General features: G+C 43.1%; 1 protein-coding gene across 1 annotated transcript in view; it reads left to right on the forward strand.

Moving 5' to 3' along the window:
- Positions 1-10,144: 10,144 nt before the first annotated feature.
- The window catches only part of STK39 (serine/threonine kinase 39), a 79,447-nt gene continuing 76,827 nt past the window's right edge, over positions 10,145-12,764 (forward strand). The window contains exon 1 of the mRNA XM_027637223.1: positions 10,145-10,862. Within this exon, the coding sequence (XP_027493024.1) occupies positions 10,832-10,862 (31 nt within the window). The 5' untranslated portion in view covers positions 10,145-10,831. The remainder of the gene's footprint in view (positions 10,863-12,764) is intronic.

Consider the following 12,764-nt stretch of genomic DNA (forward strand, 5'->3'; position numbering starts at 1 on the left):
CGTGTGTCAGGTTGCAATTCTCCTGGCTGAAGGCAGCCTGCCTAATATATTTATCTAGTACTTGAATCAGTGCCGAGCTCTTCAGAATTTAAGATTTTCATTTAAAAGCAGTAGTGAGTTTTGAAGTTTGTTGAGAGATCTCACATTGTCACTGGGGTGCATAGGTGCTTAAGTGTGTTTGGATATGTGCACTAAGAAAATAGTCCTACTGGTGGTGCTGAATGAGCAGCACTGTTTCCAGCTTGGGATCTGTCACAGTCAGCAGGGACAGTTTTCTGAAAGGTCTATCATTCATATGCTGGTGCATCACTGTACTGTAGCCAGTGAGCCTTAGACACTAGGACAGAGTCCTGTAACTCTCATGAGTCACCTTTCCATTCTTTGCAAATATACCTGGCAAATGTTCTTTTCTTTTTTCCTTTTTTTTTTTTTTAATCTGAAATATCAGTCGGTTTGGGATATGAACCATCTAAACTGATTTAAGACCTTCCTCCTATGTTTTGACTAGTTCATACACCAATTTTTCACAGAAGTTCCACAGTTGGATAAATATTTTGTCAGAATCTCTAAGCAGCTCTGAAGAGGACTAGTACATCTGCAGTGCAAGTGCTAATTTAAGAAAACAAGACCCAAACTATTTTATTCGTATTGCGGGAAAATCTTGTGCAAGCCTAGAGTAGTTAATATTTTTACTTTACAGCCCAGAATCTAAGGCACTAATTAAAAGTATAAATCTTTATTATTTGATTTAAAACCTTTGGCGGACACTACCTGAATCTGAAAATTAAATATATTTTCTTATTTCGCTCTGTCTCTATACATATGCTGTTGCAGCATTCATACTGCAAAGTCTATCAGAGAATATCAATAAATATGCACACAATTAGTGTGAAAAGAAAGGCTTTGTATTGTTTATAACATTAAAATTAGTAGTGTTTTACTGCAGCAGAATAAATAATTCTTGCAAATGTTAAAAATCCTGGTTATTTTGAGTTTCCATATTGCACTGTTTCAAGCAGTGAAAAATACTCATATAACTCCAGAAGTACATCAAAGAGACAACATAAACTTGTCCCTTTAAAGGAGAGATAACAAACGGCCCTTTATGTGTTGTCTTGCTGGGAGACTTTGGAGAATTAACAAAATAAAACTCATAAATTATTCCTTGTTTGACAAAGCAGCAGAGGAAATATTAATTTCCTTTGCCATTATTAAAGGCTACCATTTTTCTGCCTCTTAGAGAGAAACAAATACAAAACGTGTTGGGTCTTCTTTACCATGGTATTAATAGATTATTGGAATGCATTCTGATATCTGCTTGCTAAAAACCTTGTAGCAGAGAAAGAAGTTGCTACTCTTCAGTTGGGGTGGTGCAAATGACCATAGGAAAGTCGTTAGCTGATTTGAGTACTTCAACTTTCTTTCTGGACAACATTTAAAAATATATAGAAAATTTTAAAATTTCCAAGTAATAAATGGCATCAACTTAGATGGCTTACAACTTAAAAACGATGGTGATTCCCAGATGAAATATTGCTGCCACTATTGGTATAGAAAATTAATTTGTTCTGCTTGTTTTATATCAGGAGATTTGGTGGTCTTGCCTCAGTTCTACAGCAAGCCACCATTCTTACATCTCATTTTGTGTGTGTTTGGTCTCACACATTTCTGGGGGCTGGGTAAGGTGCCATATGTTCCTTTGACTGTCTGTGGCTGGAGATGACCTTATCTGTCATCTCTGATACCTGTTCTCATCTTTTCTTCTACCTCCAGCTTCTTCCATTACAAGTATTATAGTTGTGAGTTTTCTATAAAAAATGTCTGCAGGTTACCAATAATGATTCACTGTTAGAACTGTCAAATTATACTTTGCGCTATTAAATAACAGGATATGGCATCAATGAAACTGAATCTGATACTGTTTCATTACAATCCTTTTCCATATGGATGGCATTACTTTCAAAGGACTTTCAGCAATCTACTAAATTAAGGGATAAAGATGACCAATTTTACTGTGATCTGCCCAAACTTGTGCCACATAAACTGCAACTTAGAGGATTTATGTAGCTAAACAAGTCTGACTTTGTCAGTCAGCTGCTTAGCTGAGATACTCCTTTAGCATATCTGTTCCAGCAAATTGAGAGTATTAAATTGTATATTGTTGCCATCAACACAAACAGGTCTATGAAAGATTTTACTCATGTCTTTTTATTTTATTTTTTTTGTTATCAGGAAATACTCTTTTGTCTCCATGGAAGTTGTGTTGTGGCATATCTTGGTTGCTTTTAAAATACACTCATAGTCTATAATTTTAAATAAATTTTTATACTAAAAATCAGCATTCCTGTTTTGTTTTTTTTTTTTAAAAAAGTTGACAAACGGGTGGTTTCTTGCTCCAGAATTGCTAAGTGGAGCTGGGCACCTCCTGTCCCAACCTGTGCTGTTAGCTTTAAATTTGCAGTGTCTGCCCTTCAGATGTATTTTGACAATCGCAGTCCACATTTTGTTCAAGCCAATTTTCTGGGTTTTGGTGGGGGTTTTTTGTTTGTTTGCTTTTTGTTTTTTAATCTAATTATTATTTATCTGCCTGCCTTTTACTTTTCTTCATGCATGGAAGCAAATGCTTTCATGGCATTTTTTTGTTTTCTATATATTAGGTATTGCCCTTGTTTGTGCTACTGTTGTTACAATCACCTGCAGGTCTTCCTGGATTTAGAGCTCTGCCATCTTTTCTCCCTCAGGGCTGTGCTGGTTCTCAGTCCCAGATTTCTTCCTAGAGTGGATAACTTCAGTTGTCTCAGCATGTCATCAAGCTAGCCAAGATTTTGGACTATTGAAAGACTGGGAATTAAGTTTTTGTTCACACTTCCAGCCACAATCCAGTCAACTGCAGGAAACCACAGTAAGTTCATAAGGGCACAAGGCTTAGACAGGTTGCATGTTCTCTTATAGTTTCGCTTTCCTTTGTTTAAAAGACATCACACACATACATTTCAAATATATGTGTAGCACATTGCTCAAGCCTTTGTAATAAAATTAGTAGTAAACTTATTCTACGTAAACAGTGCCTGAGGCGCATGATGTATTAAAGAATTTTTAGTTACTGTAGAAAATGAGCTGATACTCCAAGAGTTTTTTGTTTGTTGCATTGGGGTTTTTTTTGCACTAACACTGCAGATTCAGATGAAAGTTCTGTTTAAGTATCTTCCTGTTGTCTTTTGTACTGGTGGATCACAGAATAACAAAATTGTTAGGGTTGGAAGGGACCTCTGGAGATCATCATCTAAATATTCAGTTGTCCCAGAGCTTCCAGATACCCCATTCTTCCCATCAAATACTATTCTTGCCTTTTGGTTGTTACCCAGCAGTATTCACCCTGGGCCCTACCCTGCTGCCCTGGCTTGTAGCATCCTCTTCCCATACAGCTCTCTCTGGTGCCACTCAAAGATCACATCCTAGAACTACACTGCTCCAGCTGATGCCCTGGGTAAGTGGGATGACCCATACCAGTGACTACTTTCATACCAGCACTGTGCCATGTGTTGGTGGTGTAACCATGGGTAAAACAAAGCTGTGCCTACACTAGGACTTGTTTACCAACAGAGATAATTTGCATTTTACTGGCACCATTTTCAAGTATGTTTTTCTGTATATTGGCAAAATTAGGCTTTTATATCAGTTCAGTAAGCACCCTTACCTAAGCACAGCAAACAGAACTAGTCAAAGTGTGGTTTCTGCTGCCGTAACTAGTTTAGTATGTGCAGTTTTACTCAGAATACTGAGTCAGAGCTCAGATTTTGATTGCTGTTTTGCAGAGGATGTATTACAGGCTATAGCAGCAAAAACTGCTTAAACTAGGGTAGCCAACATTTGTGCACAGTTAATTCTAGTATTTGTAATGACTGAAACAAAATTAGAAGTTCTTTCTTGTCATATTACACCATGTGGTATATAGTAAATTTAGGGCTTTTGTGGGTACATCACCCATGAATAATGATGTCTGCTATGGGTGTTTTGTTTATTTTAAAGATATGGCAGTAAAAATTAAAAATAAGTTGTGCCTAAACTGCTTAATTTCTGTTTCTTGTCTATTAAAAACACAGTGTTGATTAGTTTAGGTTTCTGGCATTCATGGATAAATTCGATTTTTAAAGAAACAATAAAAACAATAAGGGGTACATTAGAAAATAATGTTGTTTATATCGCTGCATTTAAAGCCTCCTTTCCTGAATTATGTAAATGGTGCAAGACTCAGAGCAATTGCTAAAAGTCTTTTAAAGAAGACTAATATCTAAATATTTGAGTCAATTAATGATTTTTTTTTTAAATACTGTGAACATTCTGGGAGATACAGATAGGAATTAGAGTGCTTAGGAATTTTAAAGCACTTCACTGTTCTGAGGAAGAGAGATTTTTTCTTTAGATTTGAGTTCTATTTTTAATGCCTTAAGTGGTATTTTTATCTTCCTAGAGTGGAGGCTACTTATTTTCTTTCAGACATTATTCCATAGCTTGTCTTAGTGCCAGGAAGTGTTACAGGCTTTAATTGATAAATAGGAAAGGATGGCAGTTTGATGGCAGTTTCTGAACTTTCCCAACAGGTAGTTTCATGCCATGCTTCAGCACTTTATTAGAGTAGAGGGAATTAGAGTACTAGGCAGTTTTCTGAATTAAAATCTGAAGTTGTGCTGACAGTATTTTTGATCTGTCACGCGACACTGGAAATTAATGGTGGGTATGGCAAGCGCTCCTAACAAGGGAAACACTCGAGAATTCTTGATGCTAAGCCCATGTTGCCAGGGCTCTGAGTGTACTGACTGGATTTGCAACCTCTTTCCCTACTCCTAGGAGTTTTACCGTCAGTACTCAAGGCCAGCTCAGACATGATGCTGTTCTGTAACCTTGGATCAGGGTGCTATGAAAACAGCCAAGTTGAAAGAAAGAGCTATGAGAAGCCTTGTCTGGGTCCTCTGCTGTGTTCAAGCTCAGACCCTTGCCTGTGATTCTTGCCTGAGCAATGCTGTAGCTATGCTGGGTCCTTGCCTAAGCCTACTACACTGTAGTAGTGCCCAGACTTGCACCTTGATGATCCTGACCTTGCCTTGCTGACTGAGCTTCCTATCTGCAGCTTGGACCTGCCCTGTCCCTAGACTCACCTGACAGTCACTGAGCTGTCACCAACTCTGGCTGCCATCCCTGGGCCTGCCCCCCTGCCTGTCTGGGGTCCTGCCAGGATGCCCCCTGCTCGGTGTGGACACTGGCCCTGCTGCCTCACTGGCACTTGTTGCTCCCAGCTCACCTGCCCCCTGGACAGCCCAGTCCTCCTGACATGGCTTGCTCAAGCAGAAGCTCTTCATTAAACAGTTTTCTTCCTCACAGATGACCTAGACTGAGGAGCTCTGCCAGTCCTGTCAAAGCCGAGCAAGCTGCCCTGAGAGATAGGAGCCTGAGCTTTTTATAATGCTCAAGTTTGACTCAGAATCTTGTTGAACTACTTCAGGAGAAATTTAGCCAGCAGCACTGGACAGTTTAATGTCTTGTTTATAAATCATAATGTTGGAGAGAAAGCATAAAATATGAAAAAGGTTTATTTTGGTTTTAACTGCCATTTTAGTCTCCCAGGAAGCACTGCCCATCAGACCCAAGGTTTTCCATCAGAAAAAGAAAAAGGAAATTCAAAATGTAATCACAATTTTTTTTAATGATTGGGTTTCATATACAAGCTCACTTATGGCATTTAGATTACAAAATTATTTCAACTTATACCACTCAAACTAAAAGGAAAACATTTAAAAGTGTTTTAATCCCAAGAACTCAAGCACTTTCTAAACATTGCTGAATTGAACTTTGTAGTTTTTCAGTAAATTATGAAGTGTTTTTTCCCTAATCCTATAAAAAGAAAATGAACAAAGGCTAGGGTCATTTACTCAAATGATAAATAGCCTTTTATAATTAAGGTATTTGTTTTGGACTTAGTGTCATTCCATGACCATCTAACAAATGTCCATGGCATCTAACTGTGCTCCTGTTTAAATGGTGGCACATCCCATTCTCCAGTACTGGTCACAGTTTTCTCATGTCTCCCTTGCTTAGCCTGTCTATCACTTGTTTGGCTGCCCAGTGACTAGCCAGTGTTTTCAGATGAACCCAACCAGGAATTAAGCAGCTGTCAACCAGATTAGATTCCTGATCTTGCTGTGAGGCTGTGTGAAATCCCATCCTAAGAAAATATGTGTTGCACTCCCAGTTTTGCTACGCACTTCTTTTATGACCTTTAGCAAATCCCTTAAGCTTTCTCTGTTTCCACTTGCGAAATCGAGATAATTATATTCCCTAGTCTTTTTGTATGAGAAGATTAATTTATTAATATGCATGAGGTGTTCATATCCTACAGTGATGAAAGCCGTAGAAGTTCCTAGATCAACTCTTTTATATGTTTGAGTTTTATTCATTCACAGCTACGGAGAGTTCATTCCTGCTAAAAGCCTCAGTAAGCCAGACACCTCCACATCATCTTAATGATAATAAACTGGAGTGCAAAACCAACAGTAATCTTTAGTTTATTGTCATTTTCATGGTGATCGTATCCTAAATTCATTCAAATAATCATACTGGAAATAGTGATTTCTGCAGGTTCCAAGAGGCATTTGTTGTAAAAGGGCTACTGTTGCCAATACATGAATGGCTAGCATGTAAATATTCTAAATGTATGCAAAATTCTGAATTCTTAATGTTTGAAATGCATAATCATTGGTGTGCCATCATTATTTAGGTAATGAGACACTCACTGGTGCTTATGCTGCTGGAATTAGCAAGTGATTTTTAGCTGTTTATTTTAAAGTTTTGGCTGGTTTGGTAACAAGAGCAAGTTAACTGAAAAATGCCTTCACATGGCCTTGTTTGAAAAGCTGGATAGGTGGACGTGAAGACTTACCTGCCTTAACAGGGGTTCTACCTTGCAGTGAGGGACAAGCTCTGCTGACACTGAGGCTTCATCTGCTCTCCAGCTCTGCAGAGAAGCTCACATAGGCTCTGTTATTCTTCCAAGTGATGTCCATCAAGGTTCCTCACTTTCAGAGGAGTTGAGACAAAGATGTGAGCATTTCCTGTATCTGTGGTCTGAAAAACAGGATGATCAAATAAGAAAATACTTAAGAAAAAGCTTTGGTGTTCAAATGAAAGAGAACAGTAGTTCATTCTGTTTGTAACAGAGTCACTAATTGCAGTGACACATATTGTGGTGTTGACTGTACTTACCAGAAAGGCAATGGAAGTTTCTATTCCAAGGACCAGTAACAGCTTGGGGTGTGGCACATAAGAAAATAAGAAAATAAGAAAATTCAAAGGCACATTTGACTTTATAACAACAAACTATAGCTTAATGGTTATTGGCTTAACAATAACTAATATCCAGAATAAAAAATTTTCCTAGGAACTTAATGGGACTAATTTGCTCAGCTGAACAGCTTGCAAAGGTTTACAAGGAGGAGAGGATAAGAAACAAGATGAAGGCATCAAGGCCTTCAACCTAGGAAAAATATAGAAGTGGCTTATTTTGTAAGGTGACAATGCTTTGACAGACATTAACTTCAGTGAGACTTAGTAAAAACACATCTGACAGTGCCTTCAGAATCAAAGGTTTTCCAGTGTAAATGCTCCATTGTTTCCATCTCACCATGAGGAAGAACTTCTTTACATTGAGGGTGGCAGAGCACTGGAACAGGCTGCAGGGGGAGGTTGTGAGTCTCCTTCTTTGGAGATATTCAAAATCCACCTGGACATGTTCCTGTGTCACCTGCTCTAGGTGGTCCTGCCTTGGCAGGTGTGGGATTGGACTGAATGATCTTCAGAGGTCCCTTCCAACCCTAACATTTCTGTGATTCTCTATCAAGTAAGATGCTTTTTGCAATGTGAATTGCCAAGAAGATACTCATGTATTCTTTGTGAGCAGAAACTAACCTAAGCTGCAAGCTTTGATGAAAGCAAGCATCCTAGTGACAATAATGGGCATGTTACCTATTTAACTATGCTTTCACCAGAGGAGAAAGGGAGGTTGAAAGCAATTAGCCCGCTCCCATCAGCACCCGCTGCTGTTGTGCCAGCCCTCATATCTCATGATGTTGTTTAAAGACAGCTGTCCCTTGCTGCTACCAAATTAGAGGCTTTTGGATCTTACCTACATAATTGGAGAGAGCTGTGCTACAGTATGTGATAGTCATAAATGCAATCTTAGACCATTTTTGGGGAGAGAGCATGGTTTTAGTTCACTCATTTCTCTGAGGTTTAAGTGATGGTAGAGAGAATAGTTCCTTCTTTCTCCGATTTAGTCTATGCTAGGATATACTGCTGTTTAGGTTGTATCTGCTGCCTTTCTATTCAGAAAAAATGGAGTTTGGGTGGATGCTGTCCCTTGTCTATGCTACTGGCGTATGTACCATTGCTTATAAACCAATGTTATTCTTGCCTAAATCCTCCAAACCTAAAATGGAGTCTGAGTTATTTTGCTCTAAACACTTTTTCTTCCCATCTGCTGGAAACTTTTGAAAGGTCTGAGCATGGGTTAACTCTTCTCCCATGGTGGCCTACATGATTTTAAATATTGCCAGTTTTGATTGTAGCCTGGCTATGTAAAGCTTTTATTCAGTCACCAAAAGATTGATTCCAAAGTGGACTCAGTGACCCAGACAACCTCACGGAGTGCTATGTCTTCAAGCCAAATGCCAAACCACGTTCAGAGGGGACCATTCTGAACTGTCATCAGTTCGGAGAACAGTGATTTTTACGTGATTTCTATCCATTCCTCTGGGATCTCCAAAATCGGCGGGTTGCTATTTTTCCCAGTGGCCGGAAAGCCTTGCGGGAGCAGCGCGTAGCGGGCGCGGCCGAGTGCGGCGCTGCGGGTCCTTCCCCGCCGCCTGCAGCAGGGGGCGGGCGGCCCCACGCACCGGCCCCGAGGCGCTCGGACCTCTCCTGCGTGGTACCTGGAATGCACGGACCACTTCCCGCGGGTCTATCTGTTTATAAAATTGCCATCCTGAAGGTTCTTCTGTAAAAACTGCTCATTTCGACAAATTGCAGAGTGCAGGTGCACCTAGAAATTCCCAAAGCTGTAGTGCTTACTTCGACAAACTGGGACAATAATAGGGACAAAAATAACTATAATGATATCAGATATTAACCAGAAGTTTAAATAGTCATATGGCAGCAGCATCATAGAAATTCATGGCTCAGGAACTCACCACCTCCTACCCTCCCTGCCACCATTCTCAACAACTGAGTACAGATGGAGAAATTGGCTGTGTTCCATCAATAGTGAGTAACCCATTTTCTGTGCTGATTGATTTGGCCTGTGCTGTTGCTCTCTTACTTACCCCCCTCCCCCCCATGCTATTGCTGGCAGAAAGGCCTTGGCATTAAACTAAATACTGAATGACAATTTAATATTTCCTCTTTCAAGTCTTGCTGACCTTTAGTTTTGTGGCAGATAATTTCTAATTTGAGTATAGGAAAATATTTCAATCACCTAGCTTTTAAAAATGAGATTGAGAGGAATCATTGCTTTAGCACAAAAATGTGTGATTTTTTTTTTCTACTACTAGAAGCCTTTGTTGCTTGTGAGAAAATGGTGCAGTGCACAAACAATTCCATATTTGCAAGTTGCCGATACACCTTCTGATGAAACATTAAGCAGTGGCTGGGATGACTTCTTCCTTCAGCTTTCTCAGCAACACAACAAAAGAAAAATAACTTGCTTTTTTGAATAACCTTCAATTAACTGAAAGTCTTTGCTGAATAAGCCACATAAAAAAAAAATTAGTTAGTAGAAGAAGATTATCCCAAACTGAACTACGACTGAATAAAGTATCCAACAGGTGTTAGTTGTTACATGTATCTTAGTGTGAATTTAAATCACATTACATCATACTACCTCACAATTTAAGAGGTTCAGTTCTTTTAATCTCAGTGCTGACTTTGAAAGCTTTCCTCTTCATGTACTGTATTAGTTCCAACTACCTTAAATTCATGTTGTAGTAGGAAGTGAGATTGTGAAATATATGGAAATCTTTTACTAACACTCTTTCTTCCAGATCTCCATAGATCTTAAAATATAAAGCATTCAGAGTAGGAGTGAGACTGTAGACTACTAGCTATTTTCTCTTACTTCATAGTAAGTAAAATCCTGCTGATATCACAAACACTTGACACAACTAAAAGGGTAGGGAAAAAAATGTATTAACAGCAGAGTTTCATCTAACACAGGGGCTTTTTTAACCTGACCTTGTATAATGGGAAGCATTAGAGAAGTTTAATTATGATTCTTATTTGTTTATATCACTTGTTTCTGGTTAGCCAAGAGGAGCATTCTCAAATGTACTCAGTCCTCAGTGGCATGAGCTGAGGCAGTGTCTGCACTGAGATGACATGGTGCAGTTCTGCTACTCTCCCATGAAAGGGACACTCATGTCATATGGTGATTTAGCCACTTTGCTGGAGTGCAGCCCGATCACCGAAGAAAGCAAATGCTTTCTTTACGTCCTCAAATTTTAAATACAAGTCATCTTGCGGCAGCAGCGCTCTCGGCAGTGACACTCGTGAGCTGTGCTCCAGAGAAGTCTGTGTGCTTCTGTTACCGGCCTAACAGGTGCAGCATCCCTGCCACGGGACTTCCCTGCAGAGCTTCCCGGCCCCGCGCTCGGTCCTGGCGGATCCCGCAGTCCGCCGGCAGGGCCGTGGCCTGCACACACTCAGCCCGCAGCCCTACACAGGACTTCGCAGTGCTTCCAGCCGCGGAGAGCATCCCAGGGAGCCGCGGGATGAGCGGGGAAGGACGATGGGCAGGGATGCCGCCAGCAGGCGGACAGGTAAGGAGGCGCGGGGGGAAGGCGGCGATCCCGGGGGGCCCGGGGCCGCTCCTGGGGGAAGCCTCTGCCGGAGCGGCTCCGCTTCTGCCGCGGGCGAGGCGCGTCCGGGGGCAGGGCCGCGCCTTGCCGACACCGCACCGGCACCGCCGGGCCCAGGCACCGGGCTCGGGCTCCGTCTCCCCGCAGCGGCGCGGGGCGAGCGGCCGGGGCCGACGGCGGCGCCCGCCTCTGCCTCCTCCCCCTCGGTGCCCTGCCTCCTCCCTCCGCCGGGCGGGCGGCCGGCTGCGCGGGCAGGGCGGGCGGCAGGCAGAGCGCGGCCGAAAGGTGTTGCTGGAGGGGAAGTTTGGAGAAGGTCGCCGGGTGCCTGGGCGCTCCGGCAGCATCATGGCGGAGCAGGGCGAGTCGCCGGTCCACGTCCAGCAGCCCCAGCCGGCGGCCGCTCCCGCCGCCCCGGCCGCCGGCTGGCCCATCTGCAGGGACGCCTACGAGCTGCAGGAGGTGATCGGTCAGTGGAGCGGGGGCGCGGCGGGGCGGAGGCGGGGAAGGCAGGCAGGGATGCCGTGGTGGCCGGCCGGCCCCGGGCCTACCGGCGCTCGCTCTCCCGCAGGCTGGGCTCGCTCACTGCGGCGGACGCGCCCGGCACTGCAGCGGCGGCGCCGGCTGCTGCTGCTGCTGCAAACTTTATCCGCCCGGCAGCGGGCGGGCGGCCCCGGGGGGCGGCGGCTCCTTCTAGAACGCGCCGCGCCCCGCCCGGTGCGGCTCGGTGGCGGTGCCGGTGCTGCCCCGCGGTGCAGCGGCACCCGCCGCTAGAGCCCTGACCTGCTGGTCGCACTGGGACCCCGGCAACTCCGCGGATGCGCTCTCTGTGCTTTGTGTGCCTGCGTGCGTGTGCTTGCCGTGGATGCGCACATGTGCGTGCATCCGCTTAGATTACTCTGCATTTTTCCGATGCTTTCATGGGGGAAGTAAATCTCACCCATAGATCTGCTACTCACGTGATGACTTTCTCTTAATCCGTATATATGAATCCTCTTCTCCCTCACTGTTTAATCTCCCTCCCATCTCCTTGTGTCCCTCGGCCCCGTCCCCGGCGATGGCACGTAAGGCCAGCGGGGGGGATTACACTTCGTGTTGACCCCAGCCAACCTGCTTCTGACCCGGTTTGCCGTGTGAGGTTTAACCTGTCTGCCGCCCCCTTCCCATGTACCTGTAGGAAGAGGACTTTCTGGTTGTGTGCTTCAGCGCTTCGTTCACGTGTCCAACTAACGCAGATCAGATGTGCTCAGTCTCCGTTCCCTTTATTTGGATTAGATTATTTTGAATTTTACTTTGTGTAAGGGTAACTGTCGTTAACAGTATGTGTGATGGAAAGTTTTTCATCTCTTGGCCTATATGTTGCTTGTTGCAAATGAACTACTTTGGGATAACTTGGTTTTATTTATACGCAACATTTTAAACTTCCAGCAAATACTACAGATGACAAAGGCCAACTCTGAGACTGCTGTTTCTTAGGAATGAGGCCACTTAAGTGAAAAAAGTCCAGGAGTCTTGCCTGCTGATGCTGTTGATTATCTTCAGTATTATACACCACTTGCTAACTCTTATCAGGGTGATGACAACCAGAACTACATGTTATTGATCTGGATTGGAAGTTGTGTGTGCTCAGCTTTGTCATTAAGCATTTTATTTTCCACAGGCAGAAACAAAATAGTTGAGAAAAGTACTTCCTCCTTAGAATGAGATGGCTTTCTGTTGACCCAGGTGGTGCTTTTGTGGTTCTGTTTGCATTTCCTAGGCTGTGAATAGGGGCTAAGGAGGGATGAAGGTTCAGATGTTCAGGTCCCTGGAGGTGCCTGACTTGGACCAGTCTGGTGCTGTGTTGAACAGGTGCTGCCTGTGGAG

Source organism: Corapipo altera, unplaced genomic scaffold, assembly GCF_003945725.1.
Source record: "Corapipo altera isolate COAL_440 unplaced genomic scaffold, ASM394572v1 45, whole genome shotgun sequence".
Classification (NCBI taxonomy): Eukaryota; Metazoa; Chordata; class Aves; order Passeriformes; family Pipridae; genus Corapipo; species Corapipo altera.